General features: G+C 34.9%; 1 protein-coding gene across 2 annotated transcripts in view; it reads right to left on the reverse strand.

Moving 5' to 3' along the window:
• PARD3B (par-3 family cell polarity regulator beta) overlaps positions 1 to 20,303 on the reverse strand; it is a 1,324,210-nt gene that overhangs the window by 69,294 nt on the left and 1,234,613 nt on the right. For both annotated transcript variants that reach the window (XM_051983714.1, XM_051983713.1), the window contains one exon: positions 1,663 to 1,742. In XM_051983714.1, the coding sequence (XP_051839674.1) occupies positions 1,663 to 1,742 (80 nt within the window). The remainder of the gene's footprint in view (positions 1 to 1,662; positions 1,743 to 20,303) is intronic.

Below are 20,303 nucleotides of genomic sequence, written 5' to 3' on the forward strand. Positions count from 1 at the left end.
TTTTTTTGTCAATTCACACATTCTGATGATAGATTCAATCCCACAGAATACTGAGAATGTGATGCTTTTGTCAGAAAACTCCCTCCCTCAGTGTTTAATCCTAAAACTGACTTGTTCATATTCAACTATGATTTCAGCATTTCAGTGCTTATAAAGGAAAGAAACTGTTCTAGGGTGTTTGGGGGACATTATGGCTAATAATTGTTAGGTTAGATTTCTATAGAGATTTCATTTGCTCTTGTTTGGAATAAGTCTGTAGATCCCACGTTCACTTTTAGTGTTCTGCAGGGAGGAAGGGCCATGTTTGTTGGTCAAGAAAGCATTTTGCTATTTCTAGTTTTCTCATGAAAGCACACTACTTTCCTTCTGCCTTTACCACAATCAATAGACTGTATAGTAAAGTGTAGCCTGGTTTCCCATAAGAAACCAAATCAAAGGCAAACACAAATAACAATGTCAAATTAGGAAAATAAGAAGAGAATAAATGAACAAGGGAGAAAGAGAGAATACATATAATCAAGAAAGAAAATTCAAATACTTTGTTACAAAGAAGGTAGATTTGTTGATTTATTTTGATTTGTGCTTTGGACAGAATACTCATTCATTATTTAAAGCAATTCTTAACTAATTTTAGGATTTTTTCCCCCACTTTTGGAGATCATCATGCAACTTATGAAACTTGGGCTACTGTTTGTTCTAGCACTGAAGATTTTATTTTATTTTTTTAAAGTTATATGCAAAATTATGGCCAATACATTGCTCTCTGTTGAGGCAAAGAAGAAATACATTTTTGGGCAAAGACTTGGTTCAAATCTGATGCTGCTCAGACTGGAGAAATAATATTTTTTAATGAGTCCACTCCTTTTAAAAGGTAAGATATTTCTTTATGCTTTTATTTTTTTTCTTTCTTAACAAGTTTTCCTTGTCTAGTCCCTGATTCATACATGACAGAAGCTGGACTATAGTCTTTAAAAGTTCCCATTTTGTCATGCCCTGATAATATGAGACTAGAATTAGTCGTCAGAGAATAAGAGGGAAAACCTTTGAGAATTTGATCTTATTTTCAAGGGTGTCCAGTTATGGCATAAGTGGATCATGTTATGATAGGACTGCTAGGCAAACTTTTCCCACATGTTTGTTCATGTGTGAGTGACTTTTAAGAAAATGTGCTCCTTGGAGCAATATTTGGTTATTGCCACAGAATATATGGTCACAGAATAATTCAAGTCAGTTTCATGTTACTCTTTGGTGGGACCCCAGGTCAAATTTTACCCCTTGCTACTAACATTAAGCTTCAAGGACAAATTGTGCAAGTAAATACTCACAGGCAACTTTCTGGACAGGAGATTTATTATGATATTGTCTCTGGACCTGATGCTCTATGCTAGTGTTTTTATAGGGATGGTTTAGAATTTCTATTCAGCATCCAATATTCTTGCTGACATGTTCAATTGCAATGACATACTATTTTCTTCTTGCAAAAAACCCCACAAGTGTTTCAATTCTTAGTACAGTTGTGAAGATGGCGCCAAGGCTGTAGCAGAAGACAGTGGGAAGAAAATTATACCATAATCCCTTATTTAAGAGCCTGTTTCATGCAGATTACTCAAAAGGCTACAGCTGACGGTGAATTGGCAAAGGGAGATGTCTAAAGTGATGTACCTGGGTAAGGATGCACATTGTCTTTCCATCCCCTCAAAACGGAGGTTGTGTGAGCTCCCATCTGGACTTTTTCCAGACACCTGTGGAGAGAAAAGTAATTAGAGATGAAGATCAATTATAGACCCTGGTTACTGACAAAGCATCTCAAAATTATAATCAGTGTACAAATGCTGCTGCTGCAAGCCAAAAATCAACCATGGCAAAGAGGACACTCAGAATGGCTACAAGGGCTGCCAATGAACTATAAGGTACTTAACAATACAGTCAGTTCTTTCTGAGAAAAAATTGGGATCCAAGTATCTCCCATTTTCCATAACCTGTCCTAGAATGGAATCCAGCATTTAAAACTTTTTTTTTCCCCAAACAACTATTATTTGGCTAAACAAAATCAAACCAAATAACATGTCTACTGCCTTCAGGAAAACCTCATTGATTCTACTATGGTTGTTACTGAATTTCCTCCTTTTTGAATTCTGCAACATACATATAACTTATATTACTTATTTTTAAATTTTTTTCAGTATTTCTTTATGCTGTATTGCTTGTTGTCAATTCTTACCTTACATTGCCAAATGGACTTTAAGTGCTTGGAAGGCAGAGATGTCTAATTGCATTAGCACAATGCTGAGCATGTGGTGAATGGCTCAGTGCTTACTATAAATACTACTTCATTGACTAAATAATTCCATCTTCTCATAAGCCCACAAATCATGAAGGCATTTCTTCTAAACATATTTCCATATTCATCGTGAAAGCTATTCTTCTCAAATGAGAAGATCGGAAGATAATGTGAGAATAAATATTCATTGATAATATAATATTGACAGCTAACATTTAGATATTGCTTTGCATATGCTGCTATTTCATTTGATCTTCATAACAATCATGTGAAGTAGGAGTTATCATTCCTATTTTACAGATTAGAATACTAAAGCTGAGACAGAATAGGTGACTTATTCAGGATCACACATCAAGTATATTTCTAAGGAAGGATTTGAATTTTGGTCTTTTTGATTACTTCTTTGTGAGTCTTTTCTTCAATGATATAAATTTCAACCCTTAGATAGTATTTCTGAGTTGCTTTGACCCAAAAAATTCACAATCTCTGAGGCAAATCTGGAGAAGCATCTCTCTATACTCAGCTGATTCCTAAATAAAAAACATCGTAGTCCCCCTTCCAAAGCTTTCCCAGCATGACAGGCTAGACTAGAGCTTATGTTCTGCAGACATAACCTATGAGAACGTAAGGTTAATTCAATATCACACTGAGGCATCAGGATATAATTGAGTTGATACAGATAATAAATAATATTAGAGTTCAGAGAAAGGAATAATTAGCTTTTAATAAGCTTCAAGGAAGAGAAATGGAGGAGGGCCTTGTAGGAAGAATAATAATCACAACAATAACATCATATTTATGTAGTATTTCATAGTTTGTCATTTCCCCAGGTAGATGTATTCTCATATACATGTACATGTACAAACATATTTATATATCAAACACACCATGGAATTAGTATTGCTACATAGATGTGTATGTTAGCATGCACAGCACATATGTATATGTGCCATATGTAATAATCTGTTTACACTCACCATATACCTTTTCACTTGGGTGATTTATATTTATTTTTAATTTAAAATTATAATGATATATTGTTATTATAATTATATATTACACATAATATAATTTATAATATATAAACATATTATTGTGTTAAATTTATAATTTAAAATGTATTAAATTTAAATTCTTAGCATACATTAACCTAAAATATTGTTTGTATCATGGAAGTTGACCTAGCTAAGGTTCAGATAATATCCCTTACTAATGATGAGAATCAGCATTATGTTATAAAAAGAATACTGGATTTAGAATCATTGCCCCTTGCCACAAATCCTGACTTTGCTACTTATAACTTATGTGACTTTTGACATGTTATAAACCTTTCCTGATACAATTTCTTCCTCTATAAAATTAGGGGTTTGGATAGAGAATCCCTTCTAGATCTAAATCCTCATCATTGTAGCCATTGTTATTGTAGTTAACATCTTCATTAACCTTATATGGCACTTTAAGATTGACAAAGCATTTTATATACATGATTTCATTTAACTCCAATAAAACCACCAAATTACAACTAATACATAGCAGGGTCAAGATTTGAACTCAGATCTCTCTGAATTCTATATTCAATACTATTTACTTCATGGATTCGCCAAATGCTTAATTTATATTTATATTTTATATTCTAGATATCAAATTTCTATTATATTGCTCTTGGGATGAGCTTCTCAATGAAGTCCATAGAAATTTGAGAATTTTTTTTTTTCCTGAGCTGGGTTGATCATACATTGACCATACATAAAGCTGAACAAGTAGCCTAATGAATTTTTTTTATCAATGTCTAAACCAACCCTCCCCCCCAAAAAAAACAAAACAAAACCTGACAGAGGGACAATAAGCTGGACTTGGATGCAAGGAATAAGAAGAGACTAGGGTTACATTTGAAAATCTATGCTTTCAAAGCCCTCAGTTGTTCATTGTTGGATATTTGTTTTATATCAATATTTAAGATATATTATTTTTAAAAAATTTATCTAAAATTTTTTAGGTTATACATGTACATTCATTTTAAACATATTTTCATATGAGTCATTTTGGGAAAGAAAAATCAAAACAAAAGGGAAAAACTACAAGAAAGAAAAAAAATTGAAAATAGTATGTTTCAATCTGCATTCAGTCTCCATATTTGTTTTTCTAGATGTGGATGGCATTTTCCATCCAAAGTTTTTTTGGGTTGCCTTGGATCATTGAATTGCTGAGAAGAGGTAAGTCTATCATTGTTGATTATCACACAATCTTGCCATTGCCATATACAATGTTTTCCTGGATCTGTTTGCTTTACTTAGAATCAACTCATATAAATCTCTCCAGGCTTTTCTGAAATCACCCTGTTCTATTACATTCATATATCAAAGCTTATTCAGCCATTTCTGACTGATGGACATACATTTTCTAATTCTTTGCCACCACAAAAAGGGCTGTTACAAACATTTTTGACCATGTGGTTCTTTTTCCTCTTTCATGAACTCTTTGGGATACAGACCTAGTAGAGACACTGCTGGATCAAAGGATATACAGTCAAGTATATGAATCATAAATGGTCTTTATCATGTTATCAATGATAACTTGAATGTGAAAATGTTCACAAAAGACATTTTGGAAATGTGTGTGAAGAAGAAAGGCAGTTGATTAGTTATGTAATGGGAGTGAGAGACAACAGATGGGCAGTTGAAGTGGAATAGTAATATCTTCTTGGCAGTGTTGTCAAACTCAAAGAGAAACAGATCTTTGACTCTGCATATTTACTTAAAAACCACAAATTAACATCACCTATGTGGTTTTATATTTTTATTTATTTTGTGAAATATTTCCCAATTACATTTTAATCTGGTTCCAAGGCTATGCTCAGGTAATGTTGCAGGCTCGTTTCCCCTGGACATTTCTGCTCTAGATAAGAACTAGAGGAAAGCTTTGGAAATTTCAGGTAGATAGAATGTAAAGGACTTAATGGAAAATGTACATATGTAAGAACTTCACAGGATCAAAGTGTTCAGAGCTTATGATTAACATTGGTAGAAGGAGTGTCTATACCCATAAAGTCACAGGCTCACTAAAGTCATATTTTAATGAGTAAATATTCTCATTTATATACTATAAGCTTCTTAACAACTCTTATAATTGTTTCACAACAGGAGCTCAACAGACTTTAAAGATGATGATAAATGAAAATATTCATTTTTAACATCTTAGTTAGAGGTAGAGGTGCTGTAGGTTGTTGTCTTGGTTGTAAGGTTGTAATGAGACATATATACTTTTCAAGTCAGTAAAGATATGAGAGGACATCTAGTTCAACTTGTACCTATATGAGCATTTTCCTCCTTGTATACCCAACAAGTGGTCATCATATCTTTTTTTAAAAGTTCGTTAGTAAGAGACAATGTATTATCCCAACGATATCCCACTTTGCTTCTTGAATACTTTTATTTGTTTTGCAACTATCAACCACTGCTACAAATTGTGCCCTCTGAAGGTAGCCTTCATAATCTCCTAGAACTGAAGGTTACATCAAATGTGATTTTCTCAGGGCATCTTATAGTGGAACGATCACCTACCTCTATAGTTGCAGACCTCACTTCTCTTTTAGTCCACCTAAAATTCAGTTGAAATTTTTTAGCTATTAAAACACACTTGTATATTGATTTTAGAACTCATTAAAACTCTTAAGAACTTTTAAAAATAAATTTTTGTCTTCCCACACATACTCCATTTTGTATCTAGGAAATCATTAAGTAAATTGTAGGGTACTGGAGATTGACATTTACAAAAGGACACCTATAAGAAGTGCAGACAGAGCCAAAGTAGAGAAGGGTGCTTTAAGAGGGGGTGGAAGAAAGAAGAAAAATGCAGGTATGTGTAATCATGATTCTTTTTTTGTGTGTGTTACCAACAAAAGTTAGGGCTAGGCTTGCTCAAAGGAACAGTAAGAAATTTGTGAGGAACCTTTCTCTTTACAAAAAAGTCAGAAGTTTTAATCCACTGAAAATTGAATTATTTTAAGAAACACTTTATCTCACTTGCTAGCCTCCAACTGTTTTCTAAAAAAACCCCACAGACACAACACAACTTGGATGTAATGCCTTAAATACATAATTGAGAGAAATAATCTTGACTTAAGTCATTACAGAAACCCAGAATTTTCCCATAACATTGCTATATTAGAGCTTACAAGTGGGTTTCAAATGTATTTATCTTTCCATCAATGATGTGTCTTAAGAAGCGATATGTTCAAAATAACTTAAAAAAGCTTGACTTGGTGTGCTTTCAACATGGCAACCCTACTTGGCAAGATTATGAAAGCTTATCAGGAGGGCTCCATGTTAGGTATGAATGTTGAATTAAGAAGCTTTTAGTCCGTGGGAGTCCTCCCAATTCCATTCACTCAATGCATGCTAAAGGCCTGAGTGTTAAGAGCCTTGTTAAAATGAAGCTATTAGTCTTTTCTCCATAAATGTAAAGAGCTTGCTGTTTGCATTCAGGGCTCCTTACATTAGTATGTATTTCTATCTTGGCATTGCTAGAATCAGCAGTTTTATAAAGCAATATAGTAAGAGGCCATTTAACCCCCCTATTTCTCCCATTTGCAGATTAATGGCAGAGGGGGAGATTTAATGCCTTTTCAAACATTTTTAACAATTCATTAAAAAGAAAAGAATAAATCACACAGGGTTTTTGGAAATGTCTGATTGTAAAAAAAGAGGAAACAATTGAAAATTAACATGTTTTTCACGTTCTACAGGTTAGAACACATTTCTGCCAATCTTGTAATTTATGCACCATACGTCAATTTCGCTGAAGAGATTTAAAAGCTGCTGTGATGGAAAGGCTGTGCAGAGAGTTGCAATAAGGCTTATTCACCTGTACATAACATCCTCATTTACAAATATGTCTTGCTCAGATCCATTACAAAAAATGAGTCCCGTGCTGCCAGATACATCATAAGATTAAAATCCATGGTATAACATTTTAGAGGCTATTTTGGAAAAAAGTGTATTTCATTTAGTATTGGTAGCCTGCCATTGCAAAGCAAGAATCCATACACCTGCTGTGGAAAAAGCTTTAAACCATCTGAACTGGAAGAATTTTAGGAAGGAACTTATTTAAAGAGGGTTAAAGACATTCAGAAAATAATCAGCTCATCTTGGAGCATATTCCAGTATGAAGACATTCTATAATAAGGGTACTCAGAACCATTATTGGCATTTGGATACCTGGAGTGAACATCTCAGTTCACATACACAAATGAATTCTATAATTCATGATGGGAAAATAATACAAGAAGTAATTGATCCAAATAAGATGGAGAGAACATTGTGAAATATAAAATGGGACAATTTTGATATTAAATTTAAAAGTTTTTGCAGGACAAAACCAATCCAACCAAAATTAGAAGGAAAGCAGAAAACTAGAAAAAAATTATACCAAATATTTATGATAAAGGCTTCATTTCTCAAATAGAGAACTGAGTCAAATTTATAAGAATTCAAGTCAATCTTCAAATAATAAGGGATCAAAGCATATGAACAGCCAAATTTCAGACAAAGCTATCTACAATCATATAAAATGGTCTAAATTATTGTTTATTAGAGAAATGCAAATTCAAATAACCCTGAAGTACCACCTCACACCTATCAAATTGCCTTAATATAACAGAAAATAAAAAAATGACAAATGTTGGAGGGGATGTGTGGTGTTCTTGTTCTTTATAATATAAATGGTTCTCTCTGGGAGCAGGTTTCTTGGAGAGGTTTTCTGGAGGCAGCCTTAGTTGCAGTTAAGAGTAATAATCACCCAAATGCAGCTAGGTGTTAAAAGTTCAGATCTTTTATTGCCTCCAATATAGCCCGGTTAGCTTAGGCCTGTCTCTCTGCTTGATTCTAAGAGCTCTTGATGCTTTGTCCTTTGCTTCTGCCTCTGCTTTCTTCAGCGTCCAGAGCCAGCACCAAGTTGAATCTGTCTTGCCTCCGAGGAGCTCTTGTAGCTTTGTACTTTGCTTCTGCCTCTGCCTCCAGCCAGTACCAAGGTAAAAGTTGTAATGAATCTTTCTTGCCTCTGAGAGAGGGCTTCTGGCTCTCAATCTCCCAGAGTGCTCTGTGTCTGGCCCAGAGTGCTCCTCTTCAATGTAATTCAGCTGAACTCCCCTGACTGAGCCTCTGCTTTCTTCTTATATATCAGAGAGAGGGATTATGGATTTTCTCCCATAGTGCTCTCTGACCCTAAGAGCTTCAAGGAAGGTGTGAATTCGGATGCCTCATACTAAACCCTGAAATCTCCCAAATGTGTGAACTCCAATGAGTACTGGTGTAAACACAAGCATTGTATCAATTAGTTCTACTTAGTACCTTGTTTCAGGTCTGGCCCAAAACATCTCCTTGTAAGATTAGATCAAGGATACTGAACCTATGCTAAATTAGATAGTTATTGTCTCTGTCAACTCTAATGACTTAACAGTTTGTAAAGATTCCAACAGGGATGTGGGAAAACTGGAATACTAAAGTACTGTTGGTCGAGTTATGAACTGATCCAACCATTCTGGAGATCAATACGGAACTATGCCCAAAGTGCTATAAAGCTGTGCATACCCTTTGACCTAGCAATACCAATACTCAGTCTGTATTCCAAAGAAATTTTTTTTTTAAAAAAAAAGGGAAAATGACCCATTTGTGTAAAAAGTATTTATAGCAGTTATTTTTGTGGTATTTAAGGATTGGAAATGTTAAAGGGATGTCCATCAACTGGGGAATGACTGAACAAAATGTGGCATGTAATTATCATGGGATATTACTGGGCTATGAAAAATGACAAATAGGATGATTTCAGAAAAATCTGGAAAGATTTGCATGAATTGATGCAAAGTGGATTCTCAAAACTAAGAGACATTATGCACAGTAGGAGCAATATTGTATGATTATCAGCTGTGCTGCAGAATGAAGTGATTAGAAACAGGAGAACATTGTATACAATAAAAGCAATAATGTACAACAAAAAACCATGAATCATTTAGCCATTCTCAGCAAAACAATAATCTAAGGCAATCCCCAAGGAGTCATAATGAAAAATGTTATCCACTTTTAAAGTGGATAACATTTCACAAAATGACTAATATGAAAACGTATTTTACATGGTTGCACATACATAACCTATATAAGATTGCTTATCTTATATAGGGAGAAGAGCAGGCAGGAAGGAAGGGATAGAATTTGAAACTCAAAACTTAAATGAAAAAAGAATGTTAAAATTATTTTTTCATGCAATTTAAGAAAAATAAAAAATATATATAAGTTGTAATTGAGACAAATTTATCCTGAAATCAGTTACTACAGAGGTTTACAGATGTGTATTATAAACAATGGCTATGTATTAAGCTCAGTTACTGCAGAGATAAAGAAGATATGCATCTAATTTTTGTGTCCTACAACTATCAGTGTCCTGGGACAAATCCCAATCACTCTGCCCTAGATATGGCTCTATGAGGAAAATAACACTTTTTCAAAGGAAAATCTGATCTAATTAAATTGTTCATTCTCATCAGGAATGTGATATATATATATATATATACACACATACATACATACACATAGTTACAAATATGACATGTATAGAAACAGAGAACTTACAAAGATTCAGTTATTTGTGCTGTTCTAATTTTTCTTCATTTTATTTCAACTGTTCAGTAATCTCTAAATAACTGGGTATTCCAGTGATAGACAAGCTTGCCACATCTGCCAATTTTTAAAAATAGCAAATGTAGAAAGTTCAACTGATTTAACTAGTTGTGTGTGTATCTGTCTGTATGGGGGGAGGGTCTTTACCTGTTCTTTCACCACCTTAGAGGTTTTTTGATATGGAAGCTTTTCCCATAGATACAAATTAGTAACTCTCCATCTTTTAGAACTAAAATAACAGATGTCAAGTGACTTATCTGTCTATGGTCACATAGCTAATACATATAAAAGAATTTGAATTTAAATATCTTTCTCACCTAGGGCTGGCCTTTTATACCCTATGCTGCTTCTCATTGAATACATTTACTTCATAAAAGAGTTTCAAAGTTCACATTAAATGCTTGCTAGCTTCATTACTTATAGTAACTGAATATTTATCCAGATAATCTATAATTAATCATCTCTGGATATTATCTCTTTGAAACCTTTGTAGAGGTTACACAATAATTAATCAATACCTACCATGAATAACAACAAAGTTAACTACAACTATTTGAAAATATTAAGTATTACCTAGGTCCTTATGAGGAGAACTTATACAATTAACATCCATGAACATTAGTCTCTCAATAATCTGAAATAATATGTTTTCTGGTCTCTAAAAACAAACAAACAAAAAACCCTAGCAAATAAAATCAGTCATCTGCCCAGCTCTGTTTGTGTCTGTGGCCTAAGATACAGTTACCATAGAAACTGATTGTGGATACAAATTTGGCTCCATCTATCAGATGAGTCTCAGCTCCTCCTGTTGTTAATACTGTCCAATAAGCCTGAAAAGCAAACTCTGGCTCTATGTCTTTAATTAAAGAACCAGCCCCGTCCTTTCCCCATCTGTCTATCCCCAAATAAAGATGTTGTTGCATTGCCTGCAATGTAAAATCACCCTTGAAAGAAGATAACACAGATCTGATGAAAAGGGAAATTACTGCAAAAACTGGTCCTTGAAATCTGCAAGAGGTTAGCTTGTCATGTATCTTTTAGGAGCAGAGTAAGCAATGGCTTAGGGGTCTTGGGTTAATTGCATTAAACATTGGCTATTGGTAATCACTGCTTATTCAATTTGGTTGGGAATCTGCTATTTTTCTTGAATGTAGTTTTTAATCACTTATTCCTCTGATGTTTTCATTTATTTTACTTTGGAACAGTATTGATCATGGACTATACTACTAAAAGAAAAAAAAGTGACCCGCAAAATATCCTTAGTTTTACAAGATGCTTTAAGTGATTTTAATGATGTGCATTTCTGATGAGTTTACAGAGATTAGTTCTATCAGCTGATCAGCTCTACAGGACACAGACATATTCACAGCCTTGTAGGATAGGTGCTATTATTATGTCCACTTATAGATGAGAAAGTGAGCCTTAGAGAAGTTAAATGGATCACCCAGGATCACATAGTAATTACTTTTTTGCAGAATTCAAGTGCAGGAATTAGTGATTCCAGGATAATCTGGAACTAAAGTTTATTTTTTTAAATAAAAGTTCATATATTTTAGAGTCTCTGGAATCCATTTTTTAATATGTGAGTCAATCTGATTAAGAACTAGTTGGTTCCACCTTTTCAGTTATAAATAACAAATAGCTTTTAGTGTGACTGTAATTGACTCAGTGACTGGCAATGTGTAAAATTTTTCATCTCTTTCTGCTTTGCAAAGAATAAAGATAGGACCAAATAATTAAGAAATCAGTTTTCAGTTTTCATTGATATTATAAATTATATTTCATAAGTACTTTTTTGGGGAGAGGTGTTGTTATTCATTTGAATAACTTTCTCCTTAAAATTTTGGGGCAAATAACAATCTCTGGAGAATTTTAACTTATCTTTGAAACTGAAAGTTCTAAATTCTGTCCTCATTCTCTACAAGCTTAGTATTACTGAAGATTTTCAACAATAAGAACAACAACTTTACAGTAGTTTTTAAGAGAATCCCATATAAAAGGAATAACTAACTAAGCTATGTTGAGGGTTTCAGCCTTACTGAAAATAAAAACAATTCTGATATTAGTTTAATATTTAGTGCTTCATGATACAACACTCAAATACCATGATACAAACACTCAAATACATTCAATCATGCTTAGAGCAAAGGAGTTCTTTGGTTTTAGACTTGATCACTGTGCCATGAACAGGGAAGCCTCCAAGATGTATATATTCACACATACCCAATATGTGCTATTTAATTCAATATTATTCATTCTCTAAAAATAATTCCTACTTATATGATGGAAAGATTTCCTAGCATCTTATAATGTACAGAGTCAAAGACACATACACATATGTGAGAGAGAAAAAGAAGAGAGAGATCAGAAAGGGCAAGGAGTAGAGAAGTGGACAGGAAAAAGAAGGGGAGAGAGACAAAGAAAAAAAGAAAAAAAGAGAGACAGATGAGAGAGGCATAGAAAGATAGAAGAGATACATCCAGAGACAGAAAAGCAATGAATGGACAAGAAGCAGGGACAGAGAGACAGCTGCAGAAGAGAGGACAGAGGGAATTAAGGAAGGGACAGAAAGACAAAGACAAAGATTTAAGCTTCTTTAGGACACACAAATTCCTAGTTAAATTTCTGTTCAAGGCACAAAGTCAGTTGTATAATGTTCTGTTATGGATCAGGACAGATATGATTAGGGTTATGTAAAAGGTTGATTGGTTTACAGTGGCTATCAGAACATAGTCATGGAAAGAACAGACCTGGGTTGGTTGCTGTCCTTTGTAATCAAAGGACCAAAATGACACCACTGTGTCAGGGTCAATGTATAGTGTGTCTGACTATGGCTAATCAGATTAATAGGAGCATGGAGGGCTCCACCACAGGTCAGGTACAAATAGTCCTTATGACCCTTTGGAGGAAAATGCCTCTAAATTTGCTCATCTCATGTTTCTTTTGAGATACTACAATTCATATGCCCAAAAAGTTATCAAATTGTGCATACCCTTTAATCCAGCAGTGTTTCTATTGGGCTTATATCCCAAAGAAATACTAAAGAAGGGAAAGGGACCTGTATGTGCCAAAATGTTTGTAGCAGCCCTGTTTGTAGTGGCTAGAAACTGGAAAATGAATGGATGCCCATCAATTGGAGAATGGCTGGGTAAATTGTGGTATATGAATGTTATGGAATATTATTGTTCTGTAAGAAATGACCAGCAGGATGAATACAGAGAGGACTGGCGAGACTTACATGAAGTGATGCTAAGTGAAATGAGCAGAACCAGGAGATCATTATACACTTCGACAACGATATTGTATGAGGATGTATTCTGATGGAAGTGGATTTCTTTGACAAAGAGACCTGAGTTTCAATTGATAAATGACGGACAGAAGCAGCTACACCCAAAGAAAGAACATTGGGAAACGAATGTGAACTATCTGCATTTTTGTTTTTCTTCCCAGGTTATTTATACCTTCTGAATCCAATTCTCCCTGTGCAACAAGAGAACTGTTCGGTTCTGCAAACATATATTGTATCTAGGATATACTGCAACATATCTAACATATATAGGACTGCTTGCCATCTAGGGGAGGAGGTGGAGGGAGGGAGGGGAAAAATCGGAACAGAAATGAGTGCAAGGGATAATGTAAAAAAAATTACTCTGGCATGGATTCTGTCAATATAAAGTAATTATTAAATAAAAAAAGAGAGAAAAAAAAGAGATACTACAATTCAGCTTTCCTCATAGAGCACAGAATCTTTTAGGATGTGAGCTTGTTGGTCACATCCCAAAGAGAAAACTAGAGCTGTTTTGGGAATTCAAAGTGAGTAACTTGACAAGCTAGCTGGAAAAGCATCAGCAAGAATGGTCAGCACATAGAAGTTGCCCAGAAAGAGCAGTTCCTCTAAATAAAGCTATGAAGAAAGGCAACTTTTTCTCACTCCAGGCTTACTTAGACAGCTCTACCTTTGGACTGAAACTTCTCTTAAAAGATCAGGATTTTTACAGTGGCTTGGGCACCTCTGAATGAAAAGAACTCTAATTTGTTAGTAGTCTTTATTGTCCAAGTTTAAGAAGAGAGAAGTAGCCCCAGATTAAACTGGTGGTTCAGTTTATAGAATTGATGCTCTGCTTTGTTATGAAGCAGTAAGTTCTCAAGGGGAAAAGTCCAGCTGGTTGCGAGGGCCCCTCTTTCCTTCCCACTAGAACTAATATTGCCCAGACTCAAGGATGATCATAGAGGTTTGGGGCCTATACTAAGAGGCCAGATACATTATGAGCTTATATCAAATGCCAATTCTACTCCCAACTATTTAACAGCTAAATTATACAAAAAATCATATGGCTCTTTCCCCTGCCCCTAGCCCAACTAAGTATGTAATCAAATGAAAATGAATTTGTAAATTAAAAATTTTCCCTAATGTAAGGGAACCAGTGTATGACTTTTAATTGATTGTTACCAGCATTTAGAACCCTCTTTAAAAAGGAAATCTTTTGTGTTAAAAAGCATGTTATAAAATACTAAAGCCTATGGAACTAATGAAATCCCCTTTCTATGCAGATTATACTTTAATTAAGCAAGAAGGGAAGTTGAGAGGAATGAGTGAATGAGATACAAATTGGTTGTCATGGGAACCTCAGCCTGATTGGAAGAAGACCATCACCAAGTATGATAAAAACTCAGTTACCTTTACCCTTCTCTATTTGCTTGGTCATTGACAGAGACAAGACACAGGGATTTGATATAGCCAAACCACAGAGTGAAGGAAGCTTAATTTTCCCTTTGAGAGACTGGATTAGCAGAATTTAGGCATGGATTAAATCCTATCTAGGGCAATTAAAATAAGTAGATAATTGATGGATTTGGTACCTAATGCAGAGGAGAGATGGGGTTGGGAGGGAGGTCAAAGTATCAAGCTTTCATGGCATGGAAGTGAAATCAGAAGAAGCACTACTGTAGTGAATATAGATCATGAAAACTTCTGATTCTACAAAAAGAATTAGGGTCAACTTTTAGGACTGAGAATTAAATCCCAAATTAGATTAAACAAAAGCTGTTAACTATTTAAAACTAGTGAAAAAAGAGAAGACATTTACTTTGTTCTGAGATATTTGTATCTGTTTAAATCATATTCTATAGAATATTTTCATTTGTTTATAAAATAAAGGTAGAGATTAAATATTTATGTTATGTTAATAAAGAATCACCTTTTGAAGAAAAAGATCCTAAGAGATAGCATTATATTCTATATCATTACTTTCAACTATCAATGGGACAAAAGTCCCATGTTTTATGAGGCTGAGTAAATCTGTTACTCAAATATTTGCATTCTTCTGACCTTTTAATTTCCTTCAAAATAAAACTAATATTGAGTTTTATTAAAATGATAACGGATATAAATACTAATTAATAGTGAGCATTTATATATCATTTTAGAGTATACAAAAATGCCTTACATATATTATTTCATTTTATCACTGCAACTATCTGGGGAGGTAAGTGCTTCTACCCCCATTTTATAGGTAAGTTCGAGAATGATATAACTAGCATGGGTCTGGAGCCTAATTTAAACTAGGGACTTCTTGATTCCAAATCTCATATTTTTCTCACAGCTACCTATGTGCCCAACTAGGGACTTTCTGATTCCAAATCTCATACTTTTCTCACAGCTACCTATGTGCTGAACTAACTTGTATTATAAATGACTTGTTAGAAACATTCATCACATAGGGAACATAGTTTATGTATTTGCTTACATACTAGAAGATATCTATAGTTGGAAAAAATTGGGACAGAAGCAACCCCAAAATATTGAAAATATTTTTCACTGTAAGATCATGGTGCAGTAGAAGGAATGATGAATTTAGTGTCAGAGAATCTGTTTGAATCTTGGCTCTACCTTTAACTACCTGTGCATCTTGGACAAGTCATTTAATCCCTGTCGGTCTGTGAAATTGAGGAGGTTGGAAAAGAAGTTCTTAGAGGTATCTAATATTAAAGTGAAAGAATTCTTTGTAAAGTCCAATGCTTACATGATATAGCTGCTCATCAGCATTTTGCTTTCCTTCTATTCATCTTCCAGGCATTGCAATTTAACTAAACAACATGAATCAGCAAACTAAGGGATCCTGCTTCAGTAGCATTAGTCTCATATAATTTGTCATTCATTCTTACAGGGCAAACCCATCAGACCCTCAACATGAGCAGTATACCACTATGATGATATATTAAAAGGTATGGTAAAAATGACTTTGAGAAAGAGAATGCATAAAAAAATTAATGTCAAGCTTAGGTTGTAAGGATGCTCTTTCCCTCCCTTCCTCACCCTCCTTTCCTCTCCCTCCCTTCCTCTTCCTCCCTTCCTCTCACTCCCTTTCTCCTTCATCTCCTCTTCCTCCTTCCTTTCCCCCCTCTCTCTGTCTCTGTCTCTCTCTGTCTCTCTGTCTGTCTCTCTCTTTCTCTCTCTGTTAAGGTATGCAATTTGAAGTTAAATCTCTTAGAGCTCTAAACCTATAGCTCTATGACTTTCTTAATGAAGTAAGTCATCAATCTATTAATCAATGAACATTTATTAAACATTTGCTATCTACCACCCACTGAGCTAAACATAGGGGATACCAAAAAAAGTAAAAGAAAGTTCCATGATCCTAAGAATATCACAATCTAATGAGGGAGACAAAGTAAACAAATATATACAAACAAGTTATACAGGACAAATAGGAAATGACTAAAGGAAGAAAGATAGTAGAATTAATTGAGGTTGAGAAAGGCTACTTGTAAAAGATGGGATTCTAGTTGAGACTTGAAGGAAGGCAGGGAAGTTAATAGGCAGAGATGAGGAGGGAAAGTATTCCAGTCATAGAAGATAGGCAGAGAAAATACTCAGAGCCAGGACATGGAGTGTCTTGTTTGGGGAACACTAAAGAAGCCAGTTATCATTGAATCAAAGAGTACATGCGGGAGAAAGGCCTAAGATGACTGGAAAATTTGGGGGCAAGGAGACTAGATTATGAAGGACTTTGAATGTTAGAGAATTTTGCATTTGATTCTGGAGATGATAGGGAGCCATTAGAGTTTATGGAATGTATGTGTGTGGATGACATGATTAGAATTACAATTTAGGAAAATCACTTTGGAGACTGAATGAAGGATGGAGATCTGAGGCAGCCAGACTCACCAGCAAGCTATTGAAATTGTTCAAGCTCGAGGTGGTGAGTCCAATAGACAACCAGGTTATAGTTGTTTCAGAAAGAAGGGGGTGTATTCAACAGATGTTGTAAAGACAAAATTGACAGGCTTGGACAACAGACTGGATATGAGACAATAAGGAGTTGAGGAATACACAATTAGGTTGCAAATCTGATGGACTTGGAGGATAGCATTGCTCTCTACAGTAATAGAAGAACTGTGAGGGGAGGTAAGAGGAAGGTTAGGGAGAACGAAGTTCAGTTTTCATGTTGAATTTAAGTTTGAAATGTTTGAAAGGCAATTGGAGATGGCAAGTGTAGGTCAGCAGAGAGGTTAGATGTCTTTGAGAATCAACAGTATAGATGTGGGAATTAAACCTATGAAAGCTGAGAAGTTCACTAAGTGAATTAATATATAGGGAGAAGAGAAAAGGTTCTAGGACAAAATCCTGTAGCACATCTATGGATAGTGGGCATGATTTGGATGATGAAGAAACTAAAGAGTGGACTGATAAGTAGCAAGAGAACCATGAGAGAGTGGGGTTTTGAAAACCTAAAGAGAAGAGAGAATCAAAGAGAAGAAAGTGATCCACAGTTTCAAAAACTATCAAGGGATCAAGAAGAATGAAGACTGAGAAAAAGCTATTGGATATGGCAATTAAGAAATCATTGACAACTTCAGAAAGAACAATTTTAGTGAAATGGTGAGGTCAGAAGCCAGATGGTAGTTAAAGTGAATGAGAGGAGAGAATGATGGTTTTTGAAGGATTTTAGACACAAAGGGAAGATGAGATAGAGAATGATAGGAGGAATGGAGGGATCAAGTGAGAGTTTACTGAGGACAGGGAGACATGGCATTGTTTATAGTCAGCAGGGAGAGCCATTAGATGAGGAAAGACTGAAGATAAGTGAGAGAGAGGAGACAACAGAAGGAGCAATCTGTTGGAGAAGAGGAAATGGAATGGGAGAACTTTTGCAGGTGAAGGGAGAGCCTTGGAAAGGGATGTGACCATCTATTTTTTTTAAATGGAGCAAAAGAGATAGTGACAAAAAGCACAAGTGATACAATTTAAGGATGTGGGGATAAGAGAAAACGCATGGCAAATTGTTTCTGTAAAATATGAGACAAGACTTTCAGCTCAGAGAATGGGAAGGGGGCCATGGATGGTTTGAGAAAAGACTAGAAGAACTGCTGTGAAAAGTGAGATAGTGAATTGATAAAGGACTAGTAAAAGATTGCTGAGTAGTAGTCAATTGGAGTAACATAACATAAAATTTGTAGTGTACTCAGAATGTTTGTGCAATTTTCTCTACCTATATTCAGCCGCAGGTGTGTAGATTTGAAGGCAGCAGACAGTAGGAGTCATATAAAGATAAGATTTGGCAGGGTACAATCAGTGATATAATAAAAGAGCCAGGTACTCAAGAAAAGACAGCATAGAATTAAACAACTTTATCCAGGGGCAAATCAAAATAGGGAAAAGAGGAGAGAGTGGCTAGTATAGGAGAGAGAGCCTGGGAGAAAATTGAGGGGTCAATAAATTGAAGGTCATGATGTGGATGAAAAGTAGGGTTTAGTAAAGAAAGGCAGAAGAAGAGGTGAAAAGTCAATAGATTATGATCAAATAAGGGGACTTCGGAATTCTTTTAGAAATGGTACACACTTGTGGATAATGGCAACATCAAGAACATGATTATCTTTGTATGGGATTGAGATTGGATGGAAGAGTGGATCATGGAGAATAAGTAGGTTAAAGAACTTAATGGTTAAAGTGTTTGAGGAACAAACACTATCTTAAAGTTCCCTGGGAGAAGAAAAGCAGAAGAGAAAAACTAAACAGCTACTGAATTTGTTGAGGAAGGAAAGGGAGTAATCTAGAGATTAATGGACAATAGTAACCAGGATTTTGAATGAATGATAGATATGAACTGTACAGCTCTCAAAGAAGGAAGAGTTACTTAGTGATGGAGGTGGGGGAGAAGCTGGAAGTAGCAATGAGGAAAAGGAGTATTCCAATTCCTCTAACTTGATCAGTGAGCCAAAAGGAAAGAATAAAGGTATAGGGTAGCCAGGCAGACTGTCTAGACAGTCTATAAAGATTCAAGTCTAGATTGGTTATACAATGGTGAATTTTTAGCCAAAGAAACTCTTTTTCCCCATAAAAATTCTTTAAAACCAGTTACTTAATGATAAAGAAGTTGCAGAAAGACTGTTCCACCCTGATGAAATAAAAGCTCTGAGATGTAGTGGAATATTTGATTAAACAAAACTCCCTATTCTTGTACCAGCCTAGGTCATAGAAAGTTTACCACAGAGACTAATTTTACATAGTGCTTATTTTCAAAGTCCTAGATATTTGATTATTTTAAGTCAGAATTTAAAGGGTTGGATTTGATATAATCATTTAATTGGCCATTGATTCATCCACACTGAAATCATTACTACATTCTTCAATTTCACCAACATAATTTGCTTGCAACTTATCTTTTATCTAGATGCTAAATGTCCAAGTGCTGTGGAAATGTCGCCAAAATAAAATGCTCTTAGATTTCTAACACACACTGGACACAAACCCACAGAAAATTGTTTAGGAGTAAAATAGCACTTGCCATCTGGCAGATAAGATTGGTTTTTGCAAAATTAATGTCATTCTTGCTCTTCAAGTACCATTTTCTTCCTCTCATAATTTCCATTAATAGAGGAAGTTTCTACAGTAATTTCTACATTCTGCAAAACCACCAAGGCGTCTTCTATTCACCTTTTAATCAAAATAATGACACCGGATGGAAAGAAGGGCATAAGTTAAAAGAGGGATGTAGAGACTACCTTTGTAACCCTGGGGTGATAATCTCCTTTATTTTATCACAATCAATCCCCAAGCACTACTCAAAGGACTGATGGCGCCATGTACTGTGACTATTCTATCAGCTAGATCTCACTGCTTTGATTTCAGTAGGATAGAAGCCTCTGAGTTTGTATAGAGCAGGGAACAAACTCAATAATATAAAAGGATTATGTTCAGTAATTTATCTAAGGAGAGAAAAGTGGAAAAGAGTGTTAAAAAATGAAGAAGAAAATGATGAGCGGATGTAAGACATAAGCTGTGGTCCTGTCAAAGAAGATAATTGCATAGTACTTTAAGTTGAGGCTTTTAATAAGAGGAAGTGATAGAC

The sequence above is a fragment of the Antechinus flavipes genome, chromosome 3 (genome assembly GCF_016432865.1).
Source record: "Antechinus flavipes isolate AdamAnt ecotype Samford, QLD, Australia chromosome 3, AdamAnt_v2, whole genome shotgun sequence".
NCBI classification, from domain to species: domain Eukaryota; kingdom Metazoa; phylum Chordata; class Mammalia; order Dasyuromorphia; family Dasyuridae; genus Antechinus; species Antechinus flavipes.